Source organism: Zootoca vivipara, chromosome 7 (genome assembly GCF_965207765.1).
Source record: "Zootoca vivipara chromosome 7, rZooViv2.hap1.1, whole genome shotgun sequence".
Classification (NCBI taxonomy): domain Eukaryota; kingdom Metazoa; phylum Chordata; class Lepidosauria; order Squamata; family Lacertidae; genus Zootoca; species Zootoca vivipara.
Window position 1 is genome coordinate 26029314 of NC_142590.1, and position 19175 is coordinate 26048488.

General features: G+C 44.6%; 1 protein-coding gene across 5 annotated transcripts in view; it reads left to right on the forward strand.

Annotated features, from left to right (window-relative positions):
* Positions 1-5753: 5753 nt before the first annotated feature.
* Positions 5754-19175, forward strand: part of ODF2L (outer dense fiber of sperm tails 2 like) — a 29882-nt gene continuing 16460 nt past the window's right edge. For 2 of the 5 annotated variants that reach the window (XM_035123836.3, XM_035123838.3), the window contains exons 1-8: positions 5754-5928; positions 8400-8498; positions 8956-9110; positions 9750-9876; positions 11271-11402; positions 12711-12773; positions 13459-13530; positions 15271-15387. In XM_035123836.3, the coding sequence (XP_034979727.3) occupies positions 5911-5928; positions 8400-8498; positions 8956-9110; positions 9750-9876; positions 11271-11402; positions 12711-12773; positions 13459-13530; positions 15271-15387 (783 nt within the window). In that variant the 5' untranslated portion in view covers positions 5754-5910. Of the gene's footprint in view, positions 5929-8399; positions 8499-8955; positions 9111-9749; positions 9877-11270; positions 11403-12710; positions 12774-13458; positions 13531-15270; positions 15388-19175 lie in introns of those variants that run through there. The other 3 variants (XM_035123837.3, XM_088673850.1, XM_088673849.1) reach the window with 2 other exon arrangements.

The following is a 19175-nucleotide window of genomic DNA, read 5'->3' on the forward strand; positions in this document are numbered from 1 at the left end:
TTTTTAGGTGGGAGGGCTGAAGATTACAGGCTGGGGGCAAGGCAATGAAGGGCTTTGAAAATAATAAACAAAGTGTTTGTGCTAGAAATGATAGCAAGCAGGAAGTTATAATTTAATGAATGATTTCGGTGACAAGAACGCGGCTGTAGCAGTCAAGGCAGGAGACTGGTGAAGAACAGGACATGGTGGCATTTCTTACTGTTTAGAAAATTTGTTGCATCCCCAAGTCATTTTTCTTAAGATTGTTGACAGCCTTCCTGATCTGGCCCTCCCACCTGGCCTTTTTTTCCTTTTGTTGCAGATGCCTCTTGAAAAGCTCCAGATGCAATCCTGTGCGTGCTTACCTGGGAGTAAGTCTCAGTGTGGGACTGAACTTTTGAGTAGCCATGCACTGTCCGCCACAGCAGAGCTGCACTTTCTGAGAAAACCCAACACTACCAGGCCCTGGCTGTTAGGTAACACAATATAATCAAATGCACTTAAAAAAAAACAACCTAGTCTCTTTTCCAGATTTGCTGCCAGTGACTGGTCTACTTTGCAAGGCTCCCACTGGTCCAGCAGTAATGGAGAGGGCAAGAATCTTATGATCAGACACCTTCAGATTGGGTAAATGATTAGCATTGCTTGCTATTCCTTTGGGTCTTCAAACCTAGATTAGCTAGGGAAGTTTATGATCTCTATACCATGACAAAACACAAAGGCTACAATCCACACACCCACTTCGGGCTGTGGGAGGGTTGGGTTGAGCAGCAGTGCCCAGCAGAAAGCCCCCCCCCCCAAATGGGTCATTCTGAAGGCAGGGCTGTGCTGACCCAGGATCTGATGGTTCTTGAGCTACTATCACGGCCTGCATTGACCATTCCTGGACTTGATCAGTAGTCTCCCTGCCACACCTGCTTGGTGCTGTGAGTGGCAAAAGTGTGGATGTGGTGGTTGCCCTCCAGAGACTCAGCAGTTGCAGGAATTCTGGGTTGCTCTGTGCTTGCATTAACTCATCAGCATGGAACAAAACCTGAACTGCCAGCAAACCCAGGTAAACCCTGGCATCCGGCAAGTCTAGGCTTGAAGCTGCCACTGAAGAGAGGATGAGCAATCTCTTTGCTACTTGCTGTAAAAGGAAGCACTGTTCTAGCATTAATGTTTTTAAAAATATTTTAGAACTGCAATGCATATTCTATATTACAGTACAGTATTATTACCCTCCCTGTCATTGATTAAAAACACACACATAAAACAGGAGTTTTATTTGTAAAACCATTACCGGTATTCTGAGGGGCATTTCACCATTGCACAATTTTTCTCCCTAAGGCATGCAATGGGTTCATTACGGGCAAGGAAACACCCATAAACCCTTCCTGAATATGCAAATGAATAATGATGGGCCAACTATTTATATTATACTACATGATTACTTCGGGACGCAGGTGGCGCTGTGGTCTAAACCACAGAGCCTAGGGCTTGCCGATCGGAAGGTCGGCGGTTCGAATCCCTGCGATGGGGTGAGCTCCCGTTGCTCGGTCCCAGCTCCTGCCCACCTAGCAGTTTGAAAGCACGTCAAAGTGCAAGTAGATAAATAGGTACCGCTCTGATGGGAAGGTAAACGGCGTTTCCATGCGCTGCTCTAGTTCGCCAGAAGCGGCATAGTCGTGCTAGCCTCATGACCTGGAAACTGTCTACGGACAAACGCCGGCTCCCTCAGCCTATAGAGCGAGATGAGTGCGCAACCCCAGAGTCATCCGCGACTGGACCTAACGGTCAGGGGTACCTTTACCTTTACATGATTACTTCAGTCAGTGATACGCAGTGCATTTATCTGCGTTGAGGGTCAGGCTTGCTATGCTTGCTGTTGCTTTTATTGACAGTGTGCACTTGCAGCCTTAATTTTGGGCAGGGAGGAGATTAAAATGTATAATTATTTTATGAAGCTTCACTGCAAACCACTTGTACAGTAAGAAAGAGGTCAGATCAGATTAGGGAGAAACATAATTGCTTAGCAGAAGCTGGCAAGAATTCCAGTGGCTGGCTATTCGCTTTTGGGAGTACAGTATGTGACATTGGGAGTTAAATTGGTAGGCACCCCATCTTTATGCAACAGTTACGGACACCAGTGCCTCTGGAATCAGAGCAGCCGATGTTCAGCAAATTGCAGGCTGTGCACAGATAATATATAAAAATAAAGTTTCTGCTAGGCACTGGAAGCAGAGAATCCTCTCGGGAGAACACGGCTGCCAAAATTAAAACAACGGACAAAGAGCTGCTTTGGAGTTTCCTGTTTCCTAAATCATACCTGAATGAATATTATTTTTACAGCGTTTGATAAGGATCTGAAGAATGCCGCGACACATGCAGAGTATTTAAAAGGATTTGTTTCTTAAAATACTTAAACAGCAGCTTTAGCAAACAAACTACCCCCCCCTAAAAATACAATTAGGTTGCAGAAATTAGGAAATTTTGGCAAGAAACATGAGTAGATTTGCATCTGAACGGATTTGCTTGCAAGCTGGGAATTGCAGTGTTAAAGAGGCAATTTTTGGGGGGGGGGTCACAGCTGGTTTGGGCACACGGGTGCGGAGCCTTGGGGTTGACTGAGGGGCGCCTTGGGGGTGCCACTGGGGGGGCGCCATAGCTATGATTTAAAATGAAGCACCAGAGAGGCAGAGGGACTCTGAATTTTGGTGCTGCACAGGGCACCGCTGAAATTTGAAACTGCAAGATCCACCGCTAGCAGAATGCTGTTGTGCTGATGTTGAACTTGCAGGCTTCCCACAGGCATCTGATTAGCCCTGGTGAGAACAGGATCCTGGACTAGATGGGCAGGATCCAGCAGGCTTTTCTTCTGTTATGTCAGCTCACATCCGAGAATACAGCATTCATCTGTACTTACATCTAAAAATCAACACATATAAATCTGTATTTTGAGCTATAGCTTACCGATCCCAAGGAATGGCAAGTGTGTGTGCACACAGACATATGCACACATGTACATAGCCCCAGCTGCCACCCCCCTCATGTGCCCCTTATCTTGTGCAAGCGCATGAAGGCGACAGTATGGGATCCTTGTAAGGGTGAAGTGTGGGGAACCAGGAGGAGGACATCTTTTTCTTTTGACACCTCCTGCCCACCCAATTCTTCTTTCTTTTTTATTGGCCCCCGGGTGTGCCAATAAAATATTGGGAGGGGAAGGTAAGCCCCACCACACATAATTGATTATATGACGCAGTGCACACACACATCATTGAAAGTACTCAATTAACTGAGGGTCTGCCCCCTAGCCTCCGTAATGTCCTCTTTCTTGGGGGTATTTTTTACCTGTGAATTCTCAAAATAATCTCAACTTTAGAGTGTGATCTTCTACCTTCTCGAAATCCTGGCTATGCCCATGCACAGAAATGCCCATCAACCGGGGGGGGGGGTTCAAATATTTTATGGGGGGCAAGTCTCCTCGGCCCCTAGGAGCTGCAGACCCTCCAAGTGTCCGTATTTTCTAGGGACTTCCCTGATTTAGAGAAGCCGTCCCGGTTTCTGATTTGATCCACTTTTCCGTAGGCTGTCCCTGTTTTCGTTTGAGAAATGTCAGGAGGGTACGGAGTGATCTGACCCCCCCCCCAAGCCGTCTGAAGGCAATCCTGTATAGGGAAGTTGTTTTTTTTAATGTTTAATGTTAAGCTGCCCATAGTAGCTGGGGGGCAACCCAATAAGATATGTGGGTATAAATAATAAAATTATCCATTATGGAATGGGATGTCCCAAAGCTCAACCATTTGGGGTTGTTCCCAAAAGCCAAACAATTTTGGCAGTTTCCAAAAAAGGAATTTTACATTTTTGAAATAGGGCAACTCTATACTGTACAAGTTCCACTTGGGATCAGACTTGGAGTTTTTTTTGGGGGGGGGTCAGAAGCACCCTGGCACCTATGCTATCAAAAGGCAACCTGCATTTTCCTAGAATATCTCCCTTTGGAAATAGCAGTACTGAGTCAGTGGCTCATATGCTTCTGGCCTGCACTCTTTATAAAGATTTGATGTTATTACCCCTCTATTATTATTCTCCATGCTGGGTCGCTCAACCACTATCCTTTCTTTTAGCAGATCAGGTGACAGCAAAAAACGGCAAGGTTTTTTACTGGGGCAATTAGAATAGGATCTATTATTTGCTTATTGATGTAACCCCCCCCCCAGTGCTTTTTCTATAGTTAAGTTTCAACCTCTATCTTAAGTACATTTTATTTCATTGCTATGGCTAGCGGCTGATGCAAATAAAGATTCTTCTTCTTCATAGAATATCACCGCCTGAAGTTGCTCACTCAAAACATTCAGAAACATTTAACTGAAAAAAAGCTCAACAATTTTAATGGGTTCCTAAAAAATAAAAAGTCAACAACTTGGTGGGGTGTCAGGAATGCTATTTTTTGAACGGTGGCAACCCTGCACCCAGGGCCGGATTTAGGTTTGATGAGGCCCTAAGTTACTGAAGGTAATGGGGCCCTTTATATGTCCAGCTGTCCTTTGTCAACAACAAATGATATAGTAATTTAGGGACCTAATAGGTATTTAAAGCCATTTGCACATGTTGCCATGCAACCAGTCCATGCAGAATGCAGGCACCCTATATATAGATATGGGCAAACCAGTGATATTTTAGGGAGCAGGCTAGCAGGCGGGACCCATGACTTACATCATAGGAGCCTACACAACACATAGGAGCCTACACAACACAAAACACTGTTGCTGTACGTAGGTTTTATTTTATTTGTTTTTTATCTTTTATTTTGGAAATGTACATCTATTGCCCTTTAAAAAAAATTGGGGGGGGCAAGAGAGAGGGGCCCTAAGCTATAGCTTGTTTAACTTATACGTACAGGTGAAACTTGGAAAATTAGAATAGCGTCGAAAAGTGCCTTTATTTCAGTACAGTAATGCAACTTAGAAGGTGAAACAAATATATGAGATAGATGCATGACATGCAAAGCAAGATATGTCAAGCCTTGTTGTAATTATTTGTTGTTAGGCGGGTCAATTATAAATGGAATGTAATTAATAAAATGTAATAGCGAAGAGTCGGACACGACTAAACGACTAAACAACAACAACAAATAGCGATGTTTATTGTAACTATTTGTTTTATTGCTGTGGAATTTCCGAAAGAAAGCATTTGTAAAAATTAAAATAAAATAAAAAGTTGCATTACTGAAATAAAGGCACTTTTCGACGATATTCTAATTTTCCGAGTTTCACCTGTATAGAAATGAGCAAACCAGTGATATTTTTGGGAGCAGGCTAGCAGGTGGGGCCGATTACGGAGCCTACACAACACAAAACACTGTTGCTTTATGTAGGTTCTATTTTATTTGGTTTTTTTAATCTTATATTTTGGAAATGTACATCCATTTCCCCCCTTTGATATCCCCCCCCCAAGAGAGTGGCGCCCTAAGCCAGGCACCCCCAAATTTCGGCCCTCCAGATTTTTGGACTACAATTCCCATCATCCCTGACCACTGGTCCTGTTAGCTAGGGATCATGGGAGTTGTAGGCCAAAACATCTGGAGGGGCGCAGTTTGGGGATGCCTGCCCTAAGCTATAGCTTGTTCAGTTTATACATCAATCCGGCACTGCCTGCACCCAAGAGGCGCGCGGCGGTTTCCCCTGGTGAAGCGGCGCGTCCCTCTCCTCCTTCCCGCCTTTCGGGTAGCCAATCCGCGCGCCAGAGCCGGCGCGCAGCGGAGCCCAGCCCCGAAGGCGGAGCGAGGGCTCTCCGGAGGAGCCGGGCGGCGTCGGCGCTGCTGCTGCTGCTGCCGCCGCTCTGCTATCCCGGCGGCGCCTCGCGGGGTTGCCTGGCGAGGGCGGGAAGCGCTGCTCCGTTGTCCCGCCCGAGAGCGCGGCGTCGGCGAGCTGCAGCAGAAGGAAGGCGGCCATGGAAGGCAGCAGCGGGGTAATGGCGGCGCTCGGGGGAAAGGGGTCGGGAGGCGGGAAACGGCGCTCTGGCGAGGGGACGAGGCTGGTCGAGGCCCAGAGCCGCCTGTCACCGGCGACCTTGCAAGGCGTTGCTGCCAACACCTGCGGTCTCCGCCGGTGGCCGGCCTCTTCTTCCGGCGCCCGGAAAGCAGCGTGCCTCTGAGCGCGTGCAGAGCGCCCTCCGCCAGCGCGCTTGCTGCGGGGCGGCCGCGCCTCCTCCCTGGGGGGGGGGGGCAGCGCTTCCACGGATCGAAAAAGGCTTTTTAGAAATGTACCCCCACCCCCTGCGCTCGAGCTATTCCCTTATTTTCAAATGCTTTTAAGTTTTTTAAGGCAGGCTTAAAAAGGTTTGATTATTGCTCTCAAGTAGCGGAGGTGCCAGTCTTGGAGACTCAAATAGCAATATAAGCTGCAAATAAAACGTTGTAAAGGTGCGTTATACCAAAGAGACGCCAGATGGCGGTGGTGATCCACTGCAAATTCAAGACATTTATCAAAACTTTTTTTTTTAAAGGAATTTTCGCAACTTTTTTTTACACGTGTCTAGATTCTAGCTTGGGCAACTGCTGCTACTGCGAGGCGAATGGTGCGCGCCTCTTAGAGCTTGCAGTTTCTTGCTCTGAACTTGCCTCGCCAGTTGTGGCTATAGAGGCGCACCTCTGAATCTAAGTTACCATGAATGATTTTTTTTAAAAAAAATCCCATTCTCCCTTTGGAATCTCACTTAATGCTATTGTGTGCAAAAGCTGCACCAGCGCACACTTCACATTGAATTTGCATCCTCATAACAACATTTCGTCTCTGGCCAGAAAACATGTTATTGGATACTGGAACAAAATCAAATTGGGAGAGGTGGTCCCCCTCCCCAAAAATGTAATATATTTTGTACAAGGGCCCACAATGAAGTGGGTATATGTATGTATGTGACGACTGGGTGGGATTGCTTTTGGGTATTGCATGTCATTGGTTTAACCTGAACCTAAGCTCAGTTGCCATGCTTCCCAGCTGGAGGCTTCAGAAGTCTTGAGCCCCTTCTTCTGGTTATAAATTAACACGTGTCCCCCAATAAGATCTTTATCTGTGTGTTTTCCCTCAGATAACACGTCCACGCTACCACAATTACTAGGAAGGATTGTCAGATGCATAATAATCAGAAGGGTGGCAATCACTCTGTGGAATTCTAATAAGAGGGGTGTGATCATTGCGTGGCACCCAGAAAGCCCCAGAGAATTTTAGAACTGGGCACCCCCAGTTCTAGAAGCCCATTTAGTTCAGCCCCTTGCTCAGTGCAGGAACTTTTAGGATGTGCAATGTGTTTCTGCTTATGCGATGGGTACCCTTGGCTTTTTCTCCAGTGACCGAACAGCATAAATAATAATAAAAAGCATAGTACAGTGGTAAAGGTAAAGGGACCCCTGACCATTAGGTCCAGTCGTGACCGACTCTGGGGTTGCGCGCTCATCTCGCATTATTGGCCGAGGGAGCCGACGTATAGCTTCCAGGTCATGTGGCCAGCATGACAAAGCCGCTTCTGGCAAACCAGAGCAGCACATGGAAACGCCGTTTACCTTCCTGCTGTAGCGGTTCCTATTTATCTACTTGCATTTTGACGTGCTTTCGAACTGCTAGGTTGGCAGGAGCTGGGACCGAGCAACGGGAGCTCACCCCGTCACAGGGATTCAAACCGCTGACCTTCTGATCAGCAAGCCCTAGGTTCAGTGGTTTAACCACAGCGCCACCTCAGCTTAGTTTATGAAAACTTGGATTAAGAATGCTGCAAACCCGGTAGGTGTTTGGTTTGTGAACTTTGCCTTGGAAGCAGAACATGTTCCACTTCCTGTTGAGTGTGTTCCATTTGCAAATTGAGTCCCCCGCTGCTATGGGAAAGCACGCCTTGGTTTAAGAACGCTTTGGTTTAAGAACAGACTTCCGGAACAAATTAAGTTCATAAACCAAGGTACCACTGTAATAGAAATAAACTCTACTTGGAATAATTGTGCGTTAGAATATTTTGAAAATGCCTCATTTGCAAAATGGCTTTTGCATCACTAAACTTGGAAGACCTTGAAGAATTGAGTTTTGAATAATATCCTATAAGTGTGTGTGTATTTATTTTGAGCAGATTACAAATATGCTAGCTTTACCGAACAATGCTTTTCACCACATTAGTAAACAAAATTGTAGCACTTAGCTCAAGTGGAAATGTATTAAATATATTAAGAACTCTGGGGATTGCTTTGTCCTCTTTAAGGCTGCCCACTTACCTGGGGCTAAGACTCATTGAGTTCAGTAGGACTTAACTTCAAAATGGACATGGCTAGGATTACTCTGTTAAACACTGAATTGAAACAGAGCACCTTTGCTGCAATTGATAAAAAAATCTGGCAGCATTTAACTTGTGAACCCAATAAAAATTCAGACACTCTCTACACTCATTTTTTTTTTCAGAAAGAAGAGGAAGCATCACCATCCAGCTTGTATGAACAGAACAGTGATGGGTCTCATGACCATGTGCAGAGGGAACTTTTCTCTTCTAGCCGTTGCGAGGTATGCTGTTAAAAGGAGGTTTGTTACTGAAATATCTATGCCCCCCATTCCAAAGTTTGTTTCTGCAAATGGGGACAGTATATTCTTAAATATAAAAGAATAAGACTCCTTCTGCACTCCTTCTGATTTACCGTCTAAAGGAGGATGGGCACAGTCTGAAGAACTACTTTGGTTCACACAAGTAAACCAGAGTCAAATTTGTGCCTCCCTGGGCAGTCTTGTTGTACTGTATGATATTTTAAGAGGACAATACAATTGATGTAACGAGCTGAAGCGTGGACTTGCTGCGTCCTATTGTGTTGGTAGGAGGAGACAGAAATGTTAGAATCTCTGAAGTGCAAATTTGCTATCCTGGATTGCATGCATTTTGATGCAGATGATTTGGTGGCTGTGTGCATGTGTGAAAAGAGAGAGAGAGAGAGAGAGAATAAGCAGTGAAGCCAAAACATTTTATAAGCTTCCAGAACAAGAACGCTTGAAGGAGAACTGGGGTTCATACAGCCGACTTGTGGATAAACACAGGACCCGGATGAAGGAAGCCTTGCCTTGCCTTATAGGGAGATCTGAGGAGAGGTCCTTGGAAGAAACGGAAAGTGAAAGTGAAACAAGACGGTATGCTTTTAAGTTGAGTGGTGCATGTTCTGCAGCTCAGATATTTTACCCAGGAATATTTTCCTAAAGCTATTCATTTAGGGGAATGCCATACAATGCCAATTACTTCCAAACTAGAGCTATCTGAAACATGGGTTTAACATGTGTGCTGTTCCTACATTTTTTTAATTGTTTTTTTTAAAGCACACAAAAGTTTTATTTAATACCAATATTCCCCCCTTAAGGAACTAAAATTCTGTTTGAGTCTCAAAACTTATTATTGTAAAACAAGCCATAATTTGCATATATGTTTTGCAGTGTGCACACGTTTTGGCCAGCCCCTAACTTTCCATGGTTTCATATTGCATAGATGCCCTATGGATGCACATCATACATGTTTACACTAAGCAAAGTAAATACCCTATGTGTGAAAAAGCATTAGGTGAAATGATGTACTAAGTCCTCGCGATTCACAAAAGGAAAGAACCACTGTGGAAGACTCCAAAATGATAATTAACTCTTACTTTTGATGGAACATCAGACTTTATGTTAGTAAGTGTGCCCAGCCACGGGCTGAATTGCAGCTAGCATTTAAATTAAGGTTATACAGAGTAACATGTGCACAGTTTTTCCTAATAAACATTAGTCTTTTGTTTATAGGTTGTGGGAAGACACCATTCAGGACGAGGTCGCTTTTCAGAAAAAGCTCCACGAAGCAGAGTTGGCAATTGGTTCAGCAGAAATGTTCCTGCCATCTTTTAAAGAAACTCTAACTAGAATTTCAAAGGTAAGGTAAAGGTACCCCTGACCATTAGGTCCAGTCGCGGATGACTCTGGGGTTGTGGCACTCATCTTGCTCTATAGGCCGAGGGAGCCAGTGTTTGTCCGCAGACAGCTTCTGGGTCATGTGGCCAGCATGACTAAGCCAATTCTGGCGAACCAGAGCAATGCCATTTACCTTCCTGCTGGAGCGGTACCTATTTATCTACCGGTACTTGCACTTTGACGTGCTTTCGAACTGCTAGGTTGGCAGGAGCAGGGGAGCTCACCCCATCGCGGGGATTCGAACCGCCGACCTTCTGATCGGCAAGCCCTAGGCCAGTGTTTCTCAACCTTTTTTGGGCCACGGCACACTTGTTCCGTGAAAAAAAATCACGAGGCACACCACCATTAAAAAAGTTAAAAAAAATTAACTCTGTGCCGCCCTATATTGACTATATAATTATGACTGTAAGAAACACTTGCCAATTGCTGCTTTTCGGCGGGTCAGCGCTGTGTATTGGCGGCGGCCAGGCTCGTTTGCACTGACCTTTGGGAAAGAGGAGGAGAAATATTGCTTTCCGGCGGGTCAGCGTTGTTTATTGGCGGCCGCCAGGCACGTGACAATGCAAATCGCCCTTCTCATCGCTGCACGTCGCGGCACACCAGCAAGCGTCTCGCGGCACACTAGTGTGCCGCGGAACAGCGGTTGAGAAACGCTGCCCTAGGCTCTGTGGTTTAGACCACAGCGCCACCCGTGTCCCAAAGGTAAGTTAGCATTGGCAATTACTGAATGATACTCGGCTGCAGTATGGCCTAAGAACAACAGAGTTCTGTTCTTCATACTGGATTTTCCTGAAGCCCACTGTGCTCAGTTCGGCAGAGAGCTGCCGCTGGGTTTGCAACTGGCAGAAAATATGGACCCTTCCTTTGCATGAATGGAAGCCTCTTTCTCTCATGCTATGACTTTGCTACATCCATGTTTATGCTGTTTGCTGCTGAAACACAAAAACATTGACCACCATTATGTGTACAGTTTGAAGAAGGAATGACAACAAGCTTTGTGGTACTTTAAAGAGTAACAAATATATTGTGGCACAAGCTTTCGTGGACTTCATCATATGCTCCATAATAATGATGGCACAAGTTTTTGTAGACGATACACCGTAACGAATTTGTTAGTCTTTAAGGTGCCGCAAGACTCTTTGCTGCAAAAGACTAATGCAGCTATCCTCCTGGAAATTTTGAATCGGGTATATTGAAGTGATGTGCCTTGTGTCATTCCGTATAATGGCAATTTATGCACTAGCTGCAATTCAACCTGTGGCTGTAGACCAAGGACTTGGGCAAAAATGGTTTGGGCAAAAATAGGGTTTTCTTTTATTACAAAATGACTTAACTGCGATTTAATATTTTTGTCAGGCTTGTTACATTTCTGCAGCAGATATGATAAAGATTTCTATGCAAGAGGATTTACTGGTAATGGAGCTAGGGGCTCTCAAAAATATGAAGGGACTGTTACAGCAGCTACTTAGATCAAGCAAGGAAAAAGAAGTAAGAGAACATGTGCTGAAACCACAACCAAGTATAGTATTTATCAACAACAAGTTTAAAGTATTTTTTTCATTGTTTGAAGTAGAATTTTCAAAGAAGGAGGTGAATTCACAGAAAAATAAAATAGGATGATAATATATCTAGCAGTGTCCTGAGACAAGGGGGTGGGGGCCAAGCCCTTGAGCTTGTTGGCCCATCCTGATAAGTTTCTGTGTTGTTCTTTGTTTGTGTCTAGCCCAGGAATTGCTTTTGATTAGATCCTTTTGTGAACAAGGTTTCTAAGTCTCTTGCTTTGTGTAGCAAAGCTGTAGCTCTCTCCCCCAGACACATTTGTCAGGTGGCCATGAATCCATTCCCTTCTGGACTGGGTCGCATTTGTGTCGTGCACAGGGGCAAACTAGATCCCTCCTGCTGCCACCAAAAGATTCCCTGGGTTGCAGCAGATCTGTTTACAGACCAAAGCTGCAGCTGGCTACTTAACAGCATCGTCTTCCTTGCCAGTTAATCTGCGCCTGAGGAAAAGGTTTTCGGCTTACCACTTAACACAGCAGCTTGTAACCTCCCTGTTGGCAAGCAGTGTGCTTATGAAGAACGTTAATATGCTAGCGTTTTCTTCACAGAACTGCATATTGTACTTACGATGCTTTGGCTACCTGAATCCTGCACAATGTCATGGGGACCCTGGACTGGAACACAACCTAGACAAACATTTTCTTAGAAGAATTAAACCTTCAGTCCGGCAACAAAGTTGTTCCTGAACTGAAACAGGGCTGAGTTGACATCCACCTGTCCATTCTCTTGGCAGGAAATTTAGTATCTGATAACTTTTTAGAAAAACATATCTGTTATTCCTATATGTGGAGGGCTGTAGCCTGGGAGAGAGTGGGCAGGTCTCACATACACAAACAGAGCTCTTTTGAACAAGAGAAACACTAATAATTTTGATTTTTTAAAATTATTATCTATCATTGGATATTGCCCAGTGAATAGAATACCCCTTTAAACTATTACTTGGATAATAAAAAATAGGTAGAAAATCACTTCTCTCTCCTTTTTTTTAGATCAATTAATATAATAGACGTGTTGGGCTTAAAAAAAAACACATCAGATTTTAATTCACAAAGGAACTTTCTTATCTGTGCTTGTAGGTTTTTTTCCCCTTTTCTTAGTCCTTAACTGTAAGTAGATGGCATGGTCACTTTTGGAATGTTAAGAATTTTATGTCGCAGGAAGTATGTTAAATGTAATATGTTATAATCAATATTAAGTGACACTGAATCAGTTTTGTTTCATTTTTCTTATTTTTAGATTATCAGTATACAGATTGAAGATTTGATATGGAAGTTGACTGAAAGCGAAACTGAGGCTGTAGTAAGTTCCGTTCGTTGGCGTGTCCTTGTTTCGTGAAGGCGGCACCACAGCCTGTTTTAGGCATTTTAAGCAGTTGCACATAGGATGAGGGAGCCATGCTGCATGTTGTCTGTTTATTATTATTATTATTATTATTATTATTATTATTATTATTATTATCAGACACAGGATGGACACTGCAGCAAGGAGATGGCTTGTCCGCGCCCAAGGAAATGTTCACGTTATTTATAGACAAAACAGCATACGCCACTTTGGATGGGACTTCCCATCACTTCACCTAACTAGATGAGAGCATAGGTGGCAAATACCAAAATCTTACTGATAGTTCCCCTTTTCCGGGCCCAGAGCCCAACACTTCCAAGCCCCCAGATAATGATAACATCAAAGCAAACCAATTAGTTTCTATCAAAGCAAGTGATTATAAACATATATGAGCTCACGGCTATAACACCTACCAATTAATTGTAAGGTTATCTTGACTACCAAGATGGCATTCGCAGAGCTTCTGGAACAGTTCACACAGTGTTTTGGCTATTTGTGGGTCTGCTGATGATATCCAAATGAGCCCTCTGTCATGAAAGCCAGTATTTTTTCTACCCTTGTTCTCTCCCGCCCCCCTCGAGTTACAAATTCTTGCTCTCTAGTATGTAAAAATAATAATATCTGGGTTTTTTTTCCTTTGAAGGAACTCAAGAATGAAGTGCTTCGAAAAGAAAGGCATATTTTAGAGCTTTCTACTCAGCTTCAGCATGAGAAGGTAAGTTAACATTTCCCTCTGAACAGCTGTTTTACTTTTAGCTTCACCTGCCATAAGTTTATGTTTACCAAATTCCGTGCCTGGTCATGTGCTTGACAACCTCATCAATCCCTTGTGGTTCCTGCTAGTTCTAAGCTAGATTTTGGTGTGTGTCAATATTTCAGTATGTTGACTTCCAGAATGAGAGTGTAGCTGTGCAGTCTCACATCTGTCTACTCAAAAGTAAGTCCCACTGCATTAAGTGGATCTTATTCTCAGGTATGTAATGTGTTTAGGATTGCAGCCTAAGAGTGTATATCTTTTACTAAAATAGGTGCTTTGTTATCCCCTTACCTGTTACTTGAAATGTATGTGCAATAGGATTGTATTGATTTTGTGGAATGTATTACCGTAATTGAATTATTATTTCCTCTCCTTCGGTATTGAAATTTTATTGATAGGCAAATGTAGCATTTTATTTTTTAAAAAAATTATTGCTAGGTACTTGTTCATATCACCTGTTTGGTTTTTTTAAAATAGTGTTTTCAATTTCTTCTATTAAAGTTAGCTGCTTTTCTTTTGGAAGGGCGGAACAACGGAATGTCTAGGCGTGCTTTTTTTAATAACAAGAATACAAAGCTGGAAATGAATGAACGGCAGCTAAAATCTTCTGTTCATTTTTCACATGGTATAGATAGACCTTATCTGAAGACTTCAAAAAACAAAGCCATGTTTCCCTTGCCTGACCCCCTAATATTCTTAAAAGGGTCCCTTCTGCAGTCTTCAGAGAGTGGCTGGAAATGGGGAGGCAGAAAAAGGTCCTCCTTTTCTTCCGCTCTGCAGACAAGCCCTGGTTTCTCCCTACACCCCATTTCCTTCATATAAATATCTTTTTGGCACCACAAGTAAATATTAAAGGCCTATACAACTGATGGCAGAAACACCCACATTCAGTGTCCAGTTCACAACCCTAAGACTTAAGGGTCCTTCAATGATCCCACTCCAAAAATTTGTTCAGATTTTAAGCATCCCTGTGAGCGTCTGAGGTAGATAACGCTTTAACATGCACTAATTAAAAGATCATAACTAACTGGCTAGCATATTTCGAATTAAAAGCACACTATACATTAAAAGTACATTCAACAGGGCAACTAAAACCTAAACAAAACATGTTGGGTTAAAAGAAAAGAAAGTTTTCCCAATCCATGCACGTTTTACTTGGGAGGAAGCCCCATTGAACTTGGTTGGGATTTAGTTCCTAGTAACAGTGGCCATTTTAATCTGAAATCTTAGGTGCAGTACTGCGCCCAGAGCTCAGAAACTGCTCATGTTTATGAAATTCCCTGTCACAAAATGCGCCCAGAACAATGGGAGTTTCGAACGCTGAGTGGATCAAACAAGGCTTCTGACTCCCAACTGTATAACAACTGCAACAACGAAGTGACTTTTCCCATTTAAATTAGGCTGCCCGAATGAATAAAGTTAACCAGGAGGTGACGGTCGAAGGACTGCATTCAGTTCTGGTGCTGAAAACGAATTCTTAGACTCGTAACGTGCTGAGAGGCAACTTGCTGTATCAAATCTTGTTGGATGTCTTGGTACCTGTCTCCAATTGGTAGATCCCAGGGTTCTAAAACAAACGAAAAATTGAAGTAGATCCAACAAGTCTAAAGTCTGCCCGTACATAGAGTACGAAAGTTCATTCTAGGTGCAGCCATGTATACATCATAATTTATTATGGGCTTTGTTTTATTATTTTAGGCTAATGTATTAAAAGCATCTCGTCATTCCGAATCAACACAGTTGGTGCAGACTCACTTGCAATGCCAGATAGAGAGAAAGGAGGCTGAGAATAATCAACTGAGAACAAAATTTAAGGTTACTGTTTTTTTTGCTGGTTTTGCTTCTTTGATCGATTGATGATACGGTGTGTGTGTTTTTAGAAGTATTGGGGAGGGTTGCTATGGATTGAAGTTGCCAGTCACACAGGAGCTATAACAAGAAAAAAAAATTTCAGGTGCACTCTCTAAATTTCACAAGAAAAGCCACAAATCGGTTATATCCATATCAGCCACATTCTATCAAACAGTTCAGAAAGCTGTATCTGCATTGGCGCAACAACAACAACAACAACAACAACAACAACAAATTATTTATTTATTTATACCCCACCCATCTGACTGGGTTTCCCCAGCCACTCTGGGCAGCTTCCAACAGAATATTAAAATACAGTCTATTAAACATTAAAAGCTTCGCTAAACAAGGCTGCTTTCAGATGCCTTCTAAAAGTCTGGTAGTTGTTTTTCTCTTTGACATCTGATGGGAGGGCGTTCCACAGGGCGGGTGCCACTACCGAGAAGGCCCTCTGCCTGGTTACCTGTAACTTGGCTTCTCGCAACGAAGGAACCGCCAGAAGGCCCTTGGCACTGAACCTCAGTGTCCGGGCAGAACGATGGGGGTGGAGACGCTCCTTCAGGTATACTGGGCCGAGGCCGTTTAGGGATTTAAAGGTCAGCACCAACACTTTGAATTGTGCTCGGAAACATACTGGGAGCCAATGTAGGTCTTTCAAATAATTGCTTATTTCAAGAAAAAACCTCTACACCTCCAGTCTGGAACTATAAATAGTTCAGTTGACCTATGGCCATAAATCATTGCATTTATGACTATCCCACCCCAACTCCGGGTCCACATAAATAAAATTGGAATGCTTTGTTTATAGAAAGAGTTCATGTGCAATCTCTGTGGACCGATATTCCGAACTGAAGCCTCTAAAATGGGGTTTATACTGTACTTATTTCTTGGACTACAGTTCACATGTCACATGAAGTCAAACCGCAGCATTGCACAAACATGAGGGTTCCTAAGGAAGAAATTGCAGCTGCTGGACTCTTCCCCTGCACTGCTGTGAACCAAGCCATGGTTTGGTTTGACATGTCATTTGAACCCAGGCTTTTGGCTTGTCTTAACTCCAGACAAACTGTATTCAGCCTAGGGCTTGCCGATCGGAAGGTCGGTGGTTTGAATCCCTGTGACGGAGTGAGCTCCCGTTGCTCGGTCCCAGCTCCTGCCAACCTAGCAGTTTGAAAGCACAACAAACTGCAAGTATATAAATAGGTACCGCTCCGGTGGGAAGGTAAACATCGTTTCCGTGCGCTGCTCTGGTTTCGCCATAATCGGCTTAGTCATGCTGGCCACATGACCCAGAAAAACTCGGCGGACAAACGCCGGCTCCCTCGGCCTGTAAAGCGAGATGAGCGCCGTAACCCCAGAGTCGTTCACGACTGGACTTAACTGTCAGGGGTCCTTTACCTTCGCCTTTTTTGTCTGGAGCAAGAGAAAACCCATGAGCTTGGAGATGAGACAACGTGCTCAGCCTAACCATGGTTGGTTCAGCTCATGGCAATACAGCATCGGGAGAAGTGGAGGAGAAGAAAAGTGGCCACGCTCCCCTCCTTAGTGGCTTGCACACTCAGCCATGTTTTGGATTAGCGTGATATGCACGCCAGGCATAAAGGTTTTTTTTTAAAGCCGTGAGATAAAGAAACATGAAATAAATATTGCAAAGACTTACTTTTGGTAATATAAGCTGAAATAATGGTTTTGTGTGAGGTGTTAAATTCTTTCTTTTTTTATAAAGAAATCAGAAATTTATTATTATTGTTAATTATTTTATTTCTATACTGCTTTATTTTGTTAAAGAAAAATCTCAAAGCGGTTTACAGCGTATAAAAACATCAATAAAACAATCCAGAATCAAACATTTCTGAAGAAAGTCAAATCTAGAGTATACAGTCAAAGCAACATAATTAACAGAAAACTAAAAGATTTCAAAATAAAGCATTACAAAGGAGGTCAACAACGGAATACATATTTAACGCAAACAAAGTTGACAAAAAAAAAATCTTACACATTTCCAAAAATAACCACAACCATTGTGAAGTCAAATATAAAATACACATTTAAAACAGCATAATTAACATATTGTGTATTATCACAGCTGTTTGGCAGACACAAAAAGATGGGGCAAAGGAATACAATAGTTAGGGTTTGTTGTCAGGCGTAGCAATGTCCCTCTGATCTCAACAGAGGCCTCTTTAGTGGAGCTGGTGAGTCTGCCCCCCCCCCCGCCCCAAGGCCAGGTGGAAAAAGGCCTTGCAGGGTGCGGCCTATATTTATATTTATATCTGAGATTCCCCATACCTTCTTTTTTATTTCATTTTTTTATTTTAAAAACTATTTAAATTCAAAATTTATACACAAATTAAAAATAAAATCCAATGCAATACCAAAATCCATTACATAGATTACATCTTTTAAACCCATTCGTAATCTCGTTCTCTCCCCCCCACTCCCCCTCTCCCATGCGTGATTTCAGTAACACAGCTGAAGAAAAGGAAAGTAGAATATTGAGTCAATGAAATCCTACCTTCTTTTTTAAATGACCCATTTTTACATAGTGAGAATTGGAGATAAATTGAATTGCTTTTTTAAAAAAAACTTACATAAAACTTCTGTTGGCAACCCTTTGCACTGGTAATTTCTTCTTGAATGTTTCTGTAAGCGGCTTCCATCTACCGTGTTTCTCCTAAAATAAGACAGGCCTTAAAAATAAGCCATGGCAGGCTTTTCATGAGTAGAATCAATATAAGACATACCCCGAAAATAAGCCATACCGGGTAGTGTTGGGAGCAGGCTGCGTGAAGCCCAGGACCCGGCGGTGGGCGGCGCACGAAGCCGGCAGGAGCTTCAGCAGCGCCGCATCGCGCGAAGCAGGCAGGACCCAGCAGCAGCCTCAGCCAGCGGCTGCGTGAAAGCCGGGACCCAGCGGCGGGCGGCACGCGAAGCCGCAGGAGCCGGCAGCAGCCTCAGCCGGCTGTGTGAAGCCCGGGACCCGGCGGTGGGCGGCGCACGAAGCCGCAGGAGCCGGCAGCAGCCTCAGCCGGCTGTGTGAAGCCCGGACCCGGCGGTGGGCGGCGCGCGAAGCCGGCAGGAGCTTCAGCAGTGCCGCATCGCGCGAAGCCGGCAGGACCCAGCAGCAGCCTCAGCCAGCGGCTGCGTGAAAGCCGGGACCCGGCGGCGGGCGGCGCGCAAAGCCGCAGCAGCCGGCAGCAGCCTCAGCCGGCTGTGCGAAGCCCGGGACCCGGCGGCGGGCGGCGCGCAAAGCCAGCAGGAGCTTCAGCAGCGCCGCATCCTGCGAAGCCGCAGCAGCCGGCAGCAGCTGTCAGCAGCCTCAGCCAGCGGCTGCGTGAAGCCCAGGACCCGGCGGCGGGTGGCGCGCGAAGCCGCAGCAGCCAGCAGCAGCCTCAGCCGGCTGTGTGAAGCCCGGGACCCAGCGGTGGGCGGCGCGCGAAGCCGGCAGGAGCTTCAGCAGCGCCGCATCGCGCGAAGCCGGCAGGACCCAGCAGCAGCCTCAGCCAGCGGCTGCGTGAAAGCCGGGACCCGGCGGCGGGCGGCGCGCGAATCCGCAGGAGCCGGCAGCGGCCTCAGCCGCGCCGCGTGAAGCCCTGGGACCCGGCAGCAGGCTCAGCGGGTGGCACAAGAAAGCCCTGTACCATACTTACCAGTAATAATGCTGTACCCTACTTAGGTAAAAAAATAAAATAAGACATCCCCTGAAAATAAGCCGTGTTGTGTTTTTTGGGAGGAAAAATTAATATAAGACG